Source organism: Gymnogyps californianus, chromosome 13 (genome assembly GCF_018139145.2).
Source record: "Gymnogyps californianus isolate 813 chromosome 13, ASM1813914v2, whole genome shotgun sequence".
Taxonomy (NCBI): Eukaryota; Metazoa; Chordata; class Aves; order Accipitriformes; family Cathartidae; genus Gymnogyps; species Gymnogyps californianus.
Window position 1 is genome coordinate 11,012,308 of NC_059483.1, and position 10,230 is coordinate 11,022,537.

At 69.3% G+C, this 10,230-nt stretch overlaps 2 protein-coding genes across 2 annotated transcripts; one reads left to right on the forward strand and one right to left on the reverse strand.

Moving 5' to 3' along the window:
- The first annotated feature begins 51 nt into the window (after positions 1-51).
- WDR6 (WD repeat domain 6) lies at positions 52-5,125 on the forward strand. Its single transcript, XM_050904868.1, has 8 exons — positions 52-118; positions 209-1,764; positions 1,797-2,647; positions 3,013-3,108; positions 3,309-3,425; positions 3,636-3,754; positions 3,871-4,316; positions 5,117-5,125. The coding sequence occupies exons 1-8, from the start codon at positions 52-54 to the stop codon at positions 5,123-5,125; spliced, it is 3,261 nt and encodes a 1,086-aa protein (XP_050760825.1).
- DALRD3 (DALR anticodon binding domain containing 3) lies at positions 4,962-9,780 on the reverse strand. The gene is given in 14 exon segments (XM_050905010.1): positions 4,962-5,638; positions 5,869-5,937; positions 6,161-6,274; positions 6,383-6,441; positions 6,551-6,674; positions 6,770-6,852; positions 7,216-7,274; positions 7,911-7,981; positions 8,301-8,423; positions 8,522-8,580; positions 8,837-9,117; positions 9,193-9,328; positions 9,331-9,478; positions 9,610-9,780. Coding segments are annotated over 14 exon segments (1,617 nt in total). The 3' UTR covers positions 4,962-5,518.
- Positions 9,781-10,230: the final 450 nt, after the last annotated feature.

Here is a 10,230-nt window from a genome sequence, read left to right on the forward strand (position 1 = left end):
GCGGCGGGGCCCGGCCAATGAGCGCCGGGCGGTGGCGGCGGTACCGCCAAGATGGAGTCGGTGGCGCTGGTGGCGCCGGTGACGGCGCTGGAGTTCGCGGGGGATGTGCTGCTGGCGGGTGAGCGACGGGCCGGGGCCGGGGCCGGGGCCGGGGCCGGGGCCGGGCGGGCGGCGGGCGGGCGGCGGCGACTGACGCGGTGTCCCGCAGGCACGGGCCCGGAGGTGGTGGCGTTCCGGCTGAGCGGCGGCGGGCCGGCGGCGGCGGCGGGCCGGCGGAGCGTGCTGCGTGAGGCCAGCGTGCAGGGGCTGCGGGCCGAGCCCGGCACCGGCGGCGGGGCGGTGGTGCGGGTGGCGGCCTTCGGCGGGCGCTGGCTGGCGGTGCTGGCGGTGCGGCGCGGCGGGCCGGGCGGCGGCGGGGCGCGGCTGGCGGCGTGCGGCGGCGGGGCGGCGCGGGAGCTGGGGGCGCGGGTGTGGGAGGCGCGGTGGGCGGCGGGCGGGCGGCTGGCGCTGGCGCTGGGCGGCGGGGCCGTGGCGCTGTACGAGTGGCGGGGCGGCGGGCGCTGGCTGCGGCGGGCGAGCTGCGGCGGGGCCGGGGCGCTGCGCTGCGCCGCGCTGGCGGGGACGGGCTGGGCGCGGCTGGCGCTGGCGGCCGGCACGGCGGCGGGGGCCGTGGTGGTGTGGCGGGCGGCGGCGGCGGCGGCCCCGCGGCGGCGGCTGCGGGGACACCGGGGCGCGGTGCTGGCGCTCTGCTACGCGGCGCCGCGGGGGCTGCTCGCCTCCGCCTCCGAGGACCGCAGCGTGCGGCTCTGGGCCGTGGGCGAGCTGGGCGGCGGGGACGGCGACGGCGGCGGGGACGGGGACGGCTCCTGCCTGCTGGTGTGCTACGGGCACGGGGCGCGGGTGGCCGCCGTGGCGCTGCGGGGGCCGCGCCCGGTCAGCGCCGGGGAGGACGGCGCCTGCCTGGAGTGGGACGGCGGCGGCGGCGTGCGGCGGGCGCGGCGGGGGCACCGCGGGGCCCTGCGCGCCCTGGCACTGCGTCCCGCCGGCGGCTGCCTCGCCACGGGCGGCGACGACGGCGGCGTCCGGCTCTGGCGGTCCCGGCGGGCGGCCCCGGACGCGGAGGCGCTGGGGGCCCCGGAGCGGCCGCGGGCCGTGCTGCTGGCGGGGCCGCGGCGGGTGCTGGCGCTGGGCGAGGCGGGCGGGCTGGCGGCCTACGAGGCGGCGGCGGCGGCGGGGCGCTGGGTGCCGGTGCTGCCCCCCGCCGCCGGCGGGCCCCGCGGGGTGCTGGCGGCCGCCTCCCTGCCCGGTGGGGACGAGGCGCTCTGCGCCCTGGCCGGCGGCGACGGGCGCCTCCTCCTCTTCGCCCTGAGCCGCCCCGGGGCCGCCGCCACGCTGAGGCTGTTCGAGGGGGCCGTGCGCGGGCTGGGCTGGGCCCACCGCCCCGGGCTGCCCCCCGGTGCCGCCGCCTTCCTGGCCTCCGGGCCCGACGGGGAGATGCTCTGGCTGGACGTCGCCCACCGCCCCGGGCAGGCACCCTGGGTGCGGCTCATGGGACGATACCTGCTGCCCCCCTGCAAGCAGCGCTGGCACACCTGCACGGCCTTCCTGCCCCAGGGAGGGCTCCTGGTCTGCGGGGACCGCCGGGGCTCCCTCCTCCTCTTCCCTTGCAGCAGCTCCCCGGGGGGGCTGCGGAAAGCAACGGCATCACCGATTGCAGCACCGACCCAGGCGGCGAGGACTCCAGCAGCAAGTTGGAGCCCTCTTGCTTGTCACACAAAGGGACCCTTCCCCTTGAGGTCCCGCTGTCCGTGCTTTTTGGGCTCCACGGGAAGACGGGGGTTACCTCAGTGACCTGCCACGGGGGCTACATTTACAGCACCGGCCGGGACGGCTGCTACCGCCAGCTCCGCCTGCAGGGCCAGCAGCTGGAGGTCCTGCGGAAGCACAGGCCCTGCAAAGGGCTGCAGTGGATCGAGGAGCTGCGCTTCACCCCGGACGGGGATCTGCTCGTGCTGGGCTTTCACGCCGACAACTTTGTGGTGTGGAGCAGCAGGACCGGCGAGAACCTCCACTGCATCCCCTGCGGCGGGGGGCACCGCTCCTGGAGTTACTGCAGCAGCCCCTCGGCCGAGGCCTTCGCCTTCGTCAAGTGCGGGGACGTGATGCTGTACCACTGCGAGGCCGAGCCCTGCGAGCAGCAGGTGCTCCTGGCGTCCCTGCACGGGCGGGAGATCGCCTGCGTGCGGCGCCTGGGGGCGGTGGAGGTGCCCGGCCATGCTGCCCTGAACGTCTTCGTCACTGGCAGCGAGGACACCACGGCCTGCGTCCTGGTGCTCAGCGAGCGCTCCCGGGCAGCCGTGCCCCTCGCCCGGCTCAGTGACCACATTTCCAGTGTGAGGGCGCTGGCGCTGGCCGGCCCTGCGGGACCTGGTGACGAAGGCTTCGGTGACGAGGGCTTGTCTGCCCTGCTCTTCTCTGCGGGCGGCCGGGCACAGATCGAGTGCTACCGGCTGCTGTGTGCCAGGGACCCAGCCTCTGAGAGCGCCGTGGCTTGCCAGGTTGTCCATGTGGCCTCCCACCGGCTGGACGAGCACTGGGAGCGGAAGAAGAACAGGCACAAGCTTGTCAAGATGGACCCAGAGACGAGGTGATGCTCAGGGACTGCCTGAGGCAGGGTTAGCAGTGACCACGGTCCGGGAGGGTGCTGGGAACCACACTGGCCTCCACTGGGATACCTGCTCTGTGTGGCTGCGGGCTCAGCTGAGGCAGAAGGAGCCAGCGTGGCTTCATGCGCGCATCCCTGGTGTCCTGTGCCCGGTGGCTGGGCCTCGAGGGGCTTTTGAGGTTAGGGAAAGGCTCAGTCTTTCCTTGTGCCTCCTCCAAGTGCTCGGAGCTGCGTCCCGCGCTGGTCTCAGGCTGCTCTGCTGGGCTCAGGCTGCTCTGCTGGGCTGCCCGCCTCCCGGGGCCGCAGGTGTCACCGAGGCATTCGTGAGCGTCGTGTGTTTGCTGCAGGTACATGTCCCTCTCGGTCGTGCCTGGGACCAGCACTGAGCAGCTGCTGACGCCCTGGAAGTTCCTGGCTGCCGCCTGCAGCGACGGATCGGTCCGGTGAGGAGCCATCATGGGGCCTGGCAGGGAGAACGGAGCTGGGGCTGGCGACAGGAGCAGAGCAGGCTCCACAGGGGAGGCTGCTGCTGTGGACGTGGCTGGCTCTGAGCCAGGAACAGGATGGCGCATGGTGGGAAGTGGGGGCAGAGGTGCCGGGACCCCCCTTCTCTCACGGCCAACTGCCCTCTGCTCCATCACAGGGTCTTTGGGCTGCTGGAGGCCGCCCGGAAGCTGGTGCTGGTGGCGGAGTCGTTTCACCACCAGCGCTGTGTGCTGAAGGTGGAGGCGTTCCTGCACACGCAGGCAGGAGGGGAGAGGTGAGCCCCAAATGCTGTGCTGCAACCGACGGGGCTCTGGGGAGAAGCGTTTGTCCCTGCAGGGACGGCAGCCGCAGCTCAGCGGGTGGAGGGAAGGGAGAAATCAGTCTGCGGGGGCTGTTCTGGTGCTTCCCCACATCTCGGTGGGGACCCTTGGGGCTGCCCGCCGCAGGGCTGTGGCCGGAGGCTCCCCCAACACCTCCCTTCCAGGAGGCACCTCCTGTGCAGTGCAGCCACCGATGGCAGCGTCGCCTTCTGGGACATCACCAGCCCCATCGTGGATGCAGCGGACGCCCTGCACCGAGCGGAGGGAGAGATGCAGCCCCTGGGTGGGTGCAGCTGCCAGCGGCTCTGCTCTGCCTCCTGAGGGAGGCCACACTGGTGGCTCCTCTGCTCCCTCTGACCAAGGTGAGCGTCGCTCTCCTGACCGAGCCTGTTTTCCCAGCCCTGGGCGCCCCGCTGCTCAGCGTCATGGCCCACAGCTGCGGTGTGAACAGCCTCCACGTCCGTGAGACGCCGGAGGGACAGTACCTGGTGGCCAGCGGCAGCGATGACGGCTCCATCCACGTCTGCCTGCTGGAGGTGACCCTGGGTGGGGGCGAGGCCGCCGCAGCGACCTGCCTGCGCGTCCTGGAGCGGGTGGCCAGGCCCTGCGCCCACGCCGCCCACGTGACGGGGATCCGGGTGCTGCGGCCGGACCTGCTGCTCTCTGCCTCGGTGGACCAGCGCCTGACGCTGTGGCGCCGGGGCCCGGGCGAGCTGGACGCTCTCAGCACCACCTTCTTCCACGTGCCCGACCTGGCCGAGCTGGACTGCTGGGAGGTGGTGGAGGCCGGGGGGAGCTGCGGTACTGCTGTGTGCTCTGCGGGCGAGGCCTGGAGATGCTGCATGGTATGGCTCCCCCCGAGCCCACTCCGCCAGAGGCTCCCCAGTAACAGGGCAGGCGTGCAGCACACCCTGCTCCCCACCCCCTTGGGGAGGGCACCCTGCACTTGTGCTCTGCCCGTCACCGCAGCCCCTGTCCCAGCCTGCGTGCTGGGATGGGCGTGCTTGGCTCCTTCGGGGACAAGGCTGGCGGTCTCAGGGGAGAAGGCAGATGTGACCCCTCCTGGACAAGCCTGCGGCTCCCCAGGCAGTAAAGAAGGAGTGGGGTTGTCAGCCCACCCTGCCCAGGAGAAGTTCCTCCTCCCCGAGGTGTGAGGGACCCATGTCCAGGCTTTCCAGCCGTGGTCCCAGAGAGGAACCTGCTCAGGAGGGCACTGAGCATCGTGCCCGGCCCTGGGAGCTTGAGGGCAGCATGAGGCCAAACACCAGTCAGGCACTGGTGTGGCACATGGCAGGCTGCAGCCCTTTGTGACAGCCCTGACCCTGCAGTGGTGGGGGACTGTGCTGAAATGAGTGGGGACACGATCCGCCACAGCAGCACCCTGCAGGGCAAGGGGCAGCAGCCCAAGGTGTGCTGTGCCAGCCAGGGCCTGGCCACCCCCCCCTCGAGCAGCCCTTCAGTGCTGCTCAAGCTGAGCAGGTTGTTCCTGCACAGCAGCAAGCCCCAGCACCATCAAAGCACAGGAAGGACAAGAAGCTGCACGTGGCCCCGGCCCCATGGGAGGCAAGGTGCTCTGTTGGGGTCAGGCATACTCAGCATTTGTCCAGCAACAAGTGTATTGGACCCCGGTACTGGGGCCTGACAGGAACCTTGAGCCTCAGGAGCTCCCTGCTAGCACGGAGCGACCTTCAATAAACGATGGCTTTGAGGGAAGTGAGGTTGGTGCCTGGCTTTGTGGTGACTGGTCCCCGGTACTCCCCAGCCCAGCTCACAGGGTGCCACAGGCATCCTCCCTTCTGCTGGTGTGGACATGGCAGGCGCACCCATCTCCCACGCTGGCCACGGCCGCGGGGTGCACGTAGCCAAACCCTCAAACCGCGCGGGCAGCGGGAGGGGAAGCACCTGCGTGGGGCTGAGGCATGCCCTGACTCCCTGCCTGGCGGTGGGGCAGCCCCTCGCCCTGCCACAGAGGATGTGCCCTGTCCTTCTCCTTGTGGCATGTTGTCCTAGTGCCTGTCACACCATGGCACGGCTCTTCAGTGGTGGCTCAGATCTGGCTGAGAGGAGGGAGGTGCAGAGTCGCCAGCGCGCTGTGGAACACGTCCCTCACTGCTCCCAGCAGCCGGAGGCGGGCAAACATCTGGTCAAAGAGGTGAGGGAACGGCTCCTGCGGGGAGAATGACAGTGACTCAGGGCTGGTGGCCATATTGCCCCTCGACAGGCTGGCCCTAGAGGCACTGCTGCCTCTGCACCCTCTGTACGCATCCTTGAGGGGCTGGTGCGGGGCTGCATCACGCTGCTGGCACCCCAGAGCCCGTTCCCAACGTGGCTGCCCCACAACTGCAGTCCAGCCCTGGGAAGGACTGCAGGGCCGCAGGCCTGGGACATCCAACTCACCCCCAGGACGTGGACCCGGTTGTAGTATGAGCTGAAATCCATGCTGAGCTGGATCAGGAACTTGCACACCTGCAAGACAAAGAGCTTCTGCTGGCACAGCAGGGTCTGGCCAGTCCTGGGCCATTCCCCACCCCAAGCACAGCAGGAGCAGCCCCAGGGGTGCTGCAGTCTCTTCCCTCAGCACCACCCCTGCATTGCTCACGGTGGGCAGCACCCTGCCGGTATGTAGCTTTGCCCCTGGGCTGGGACTGTTGGAGCAGCACCCATGGGTGCTGCGGCATGTGGCACTTACTGTCTCTGTGTTGGCTGTGATCCGGATCCCCTTGGTGGGTGCGGGCAGCTGTGCTGCCTGCTGCAGGACTTCAGGGAAGGGCAGGAGATAGTTGAAAAGCAGGAGCCATTCGCCCTGTGAAAGGACTATGTGTCAGAGAGGGCCGGATCCTCCTGGGCCAGCAGCGTCCATCACCGGAGCCGAGGGTGTGCAGGTCCCTGCATTCCTCTTCTCAGCACTCACCTCCTCCCGGAGGCAGGAGAAGTTCAGTTCTGATGCTGGTGGCAGAGGTGGGTACGTGCCTGGAAAGGAGGCGGGAGACTGTTGTGCCCAGAGAAGCCCCTGTGGCTCCAGGCGTGAGGAGCAGCCCAGGAGTGGCTGTTAGAGGAGGGTCGCAGGGCTGGTGCTCACCCCGCTCCACAGCCTGCTGGTAGGTGTCAAAGAGCGTGGCCAGCCGGGCACAGTTGTACATCACGAAGGCACCGCTCTTGGTTCCCTTCGTGGAGATGCTGCTGTCCTCCAGGTCCAGGGTGATCTGAGGGCAGGGAGAAGTCGCCATCGAGCGGCACAGAGCCACTCCACTATTCCCACAGTTTGCCTGCCCTGGCTCTGCGCAAACCGCTGTCCTACCTGACTCCGGTGAGCAGTGCTCAGCATCTCAAACCTGATGGCAGCCACTGCGAGGGTATCAATCACCTCAGTCCAGGCTTCATCTGTGGAGAACGCAGGTGGCATCATGCACAGCTCGCTCCATTCCCATGTACTGTCACTCCCAGCACCCAGGCAGGAACCCTTCCTGGGGCCAGGGGGTTCCAGTGGAAGCTGGGGACCACCACACTTCCCCAGCCCTGGTCCCCATCTGCAGGTGCTGCTCTGTGCCGATGCCCCACATGGCCGTTTAGATGCCTTCCCCCAAGCAAGGTCAGCACCTGGCTCCGTCACGGAGGGGAGAGGGAGCACCACGCAGGGGAGAGCCCCACTGGCTGCAGGCTCAGAGGTGAGGGGGGAAACTCATGGGAGCAGTGGAGATGGGATGGAGCAGCATCAGTGCGTGGAGCCACAGAGCAAACCCTCACCTTGCGCAAGCTCCCCGTACTTCATCACGGAGGCTTCGTACATCTGGCGCTTTCGGAGCCTGGGAGGAACAGACACTCACAGCCACCACCCCTGGGCTGAGTGGGCCCCAGAGAGTGTCCCAGGGCTACCCCAGCCTTCATGCTGCTCGGGGCATCCCAGCTGCAGCAGCAACCCAGCCAAGCAAAAGCGGTACAAAACCTCTAGGAGCGGGGCAGGGACAGCCACACCGTGGCCAGCCCCTTCTGCCGCTGCCTGGAGAGGGCCACGAGGAAGCCGCTGCGCCAGGCACAAGCTCTGCCTTTCGGCTGTGAAAGGGCCGCCCCCGCGCCCGGGCCGTCTGCTAATGTGTGACGGCAGGGAGATACCACCCTGCACCGCTGCAGCGCCCAGGTCCTGCCACTGCCTTTCCTCCCAGCAGCCCCCCCGGCAGCACTGAGAGGGCCAGAAGCAGCACTGCTAGAGGCCACTGGGACTGGGGAGGGCCCTGTGGCCTCAGTTCTGTGCCTCCAGTCTTCTAGAAACAGCCCTGAGGCCACGGAAAAGCAGAATGGAGGGACTGCACAGAACTCTCCATGTGCCACCAGCTCGCTCAGCGCTGCAGTGTGGCTGCCTGGGTGCCCACGGGGCCGGGCAGAGCACAGGGAGCCTTGGCAGGCGAGCAGCGCAGCAGGCGCCTTGCTACACACCAACTTACTGGAAGTACTGGTCTGCCCCGATGGGCGATGAGGGGTTTGTCACCTTCACTGGCCCACAGACGAGGTGTTTCTGAAAGAGAGAGGAGAGGCCAGAGCTGGGGTCAAAGTCTCAGAAGCTCCACCAAAACGCAGTGCAGGAGAACCGGGCTAAAACCAGCTCTGTTCTAGCTGTGTCCCCGCAGTCTTCTCCTGCCCCTTCTTTAGTGCTGAAATCCCAAGGGCAGAGGCTGCTCCACCACCTGGGCAAGAGCGTGGAGGGGCTGCCAAGGGAAAGGGAAGCCTCACAAGGGGGCAAGGCTGGGCCTCAGCATTCGCTGCGGGGATTGAAGGGGGCTGGCTGAGCATGAGGATGCTGGGGGCCACAGTGAGGAGGGTTGGAGGTTCCTCACCTGCAAAGCTGTGTGGGCTCCTGGATCCAAAATCCTCCAGAGCAGATCCAGCTGCTGCTGCTGGAATTCCTCCTCGCAGCTCACCACATGCACGATGCTGCAGCAGCTCCCCTGGCCTCCAGCCTGCAGCAGAGCACAGCAGGGAGCTCAAATGCTATCGCGTGACAAAAGGGAACGACATCTGGAAAGTGAGAGGCAGGCAGCGCCGCAGGGTTACTCACCATGCACTGCACAACGGCTTGCTGCAGCTCAGCCAGGGACCGCAGCTTCCCCTCCGTCACTGAAAGAAGGAAGGACAGTCAGAGTGGGACACGAGGGTTCGCCACCCCCCCACCATCCTGCACCATCAGGTCTGCCCCAGGCTGTCTGCGTTTCTGGCTCAAACCAGACTGAAGGGGAATAAGAGGAGAAGGCAATTTGGATCTAAAACCCCCTTATTTTCTGTAAAAACAATTGGAAAAAAAAGGAAACAGGCCTGTTTGCAGCCATTCGCCCCCCCGCTGTCACACTAGAGGTGCTGTACATGTGAGGCTTACCAAGAAGCACGTCTAGATTGGGGTCGTAGCCCACCAAGCCCTGCTGCTCCACGAAGCTCTTCAGGTGGACTTTACAGATGACATCCTCCAGCAGCGCGGCTGTGCCCGGCCCCTGCTCACAGGCTGTGGCACAGGGGGACCGGCCCAGCGCTCGCTTCAAGTCTGAGACGGTGTCAGGGAGGGCCGAGCCACCGGAGCCGGAGGGCCAGTCGACGCGGAGCTGCCGCAGGACCTCCCGGCTCCCCTCCTCGGCGAGGGCAGGGACCAGGCGGACGCCGACCCTGCGAGAGAGGGAGAGGCGGGCGCTGGCAGCGCAGGGCCGGGCGGCAGGGCGAGAGCGAGGGCGAGGCACTCACCCCTGGGCTCGCAGCAGCTGGGCCAGGTGGTCGGCCAGCAGGAGGGGACGGAGGTGGCGGGGCCGCAGGGCGGCGGGGCCGTGCAGGGCCGGGCAGTGCAGCACCACCCACCCCGCCTGCGCCCCCGCGCAAGGGCCGGGCCGGGCAGGGGCCCCAGCAGGCTCCGGAAGGCCTCGGGGCGCCGCACCCGCACCGCCAGCCCCGCCGGCGTCTCCTGGCAGCCCTGCACCGACAGCACCCCCGGGCCTCCCAATGACGTCACGCCCGCCACGACGTCAGCGGGCACCTGCCGGGCGAGAAGGCGAGGAGTCAGTCCCCTTGGCCGCACGTGGACCGGCGCAGGCCCCGCCCCCGGTTCCGCCCCCTCCGCGCAGGCCCCGCCCCTGGCCGCGGCCTACCCGCGCCGCCGCGGCTTACCTGCCCCTCGGGGAAGGCGGCGCTCAGCGCGGCCCGCGGCGCCAGGAAGTCCCGGTGCCGCAGGTTGCGGGCGCCGCTCTCCTTCACCCAGAGCGCGGCGGGACGCCCCAGCGCCCCGTTCAGCGCCCGCAGCGTCGCCGCCACACCGGGCCGGCCCTCGCCCGTCTCCATGGGCGCCCGGCCGCCGCTTCCGCCGCTGCAGACCGGAAGTGACATCACCGGCCCGCTCGCCCTCCCCGGCTCTCGCAGGCGGCAGGCGGCTGCCATGTTGGGCGCGGCGCGCAGCGCTCCTGGGCGGCCATCTTGGGCGCGGGCGGGTGGGACGGCGCAGGGCGGCCATCTTGGGGGTAACGGGCGCGTGGCCGCCATGATGTGCGTGGCGGGCAGCACAGGGCCGCCATGATGGGTGTGGCGGGCCGGTGTGCCCGGCGCCTGGGGAGCACGGTGGGGTTCGGCGGGCCGGGGGCCGGCGGGGGTGTGTGCCCAGGCACTGCCACCCTCTGCAAAAGCCTCTGGGGGGGCCCCAGCCCCTCACAGGCCCCGGCACAGTCTCACCCCAGCATGGTCTGGCCATGGCAGGGCCAGTGGTGGCACCCTGAGGGGAGGCCACGGGGGCAATCA

Bases quoted from the DNA above. Each gene is read 5' to 3' on its own strand.
- WDR6 (XM_050904868.1), top strand. From the start codon at position 52: ATGGAGTCGGTGGCGCTGGTGGCGCCGGTGACGGCGCTGGAGTTCGCG. The intron at 1,765-1,796 runs GCTTGTCACACA...CTTCCCCTTGAG, and splicing joins CAGCAAGTTGGAGCCCTCTT to GTCCCGCTGTCCGTGCTTTT. The intron at 3,426-3,635 runs GTGAGCCCCAAA...CCTCCCTTCCAG, and splicing joins ACGCAGGCAGGAGGGGAGAG to GAGGCACCTCCTGTGCAGTG.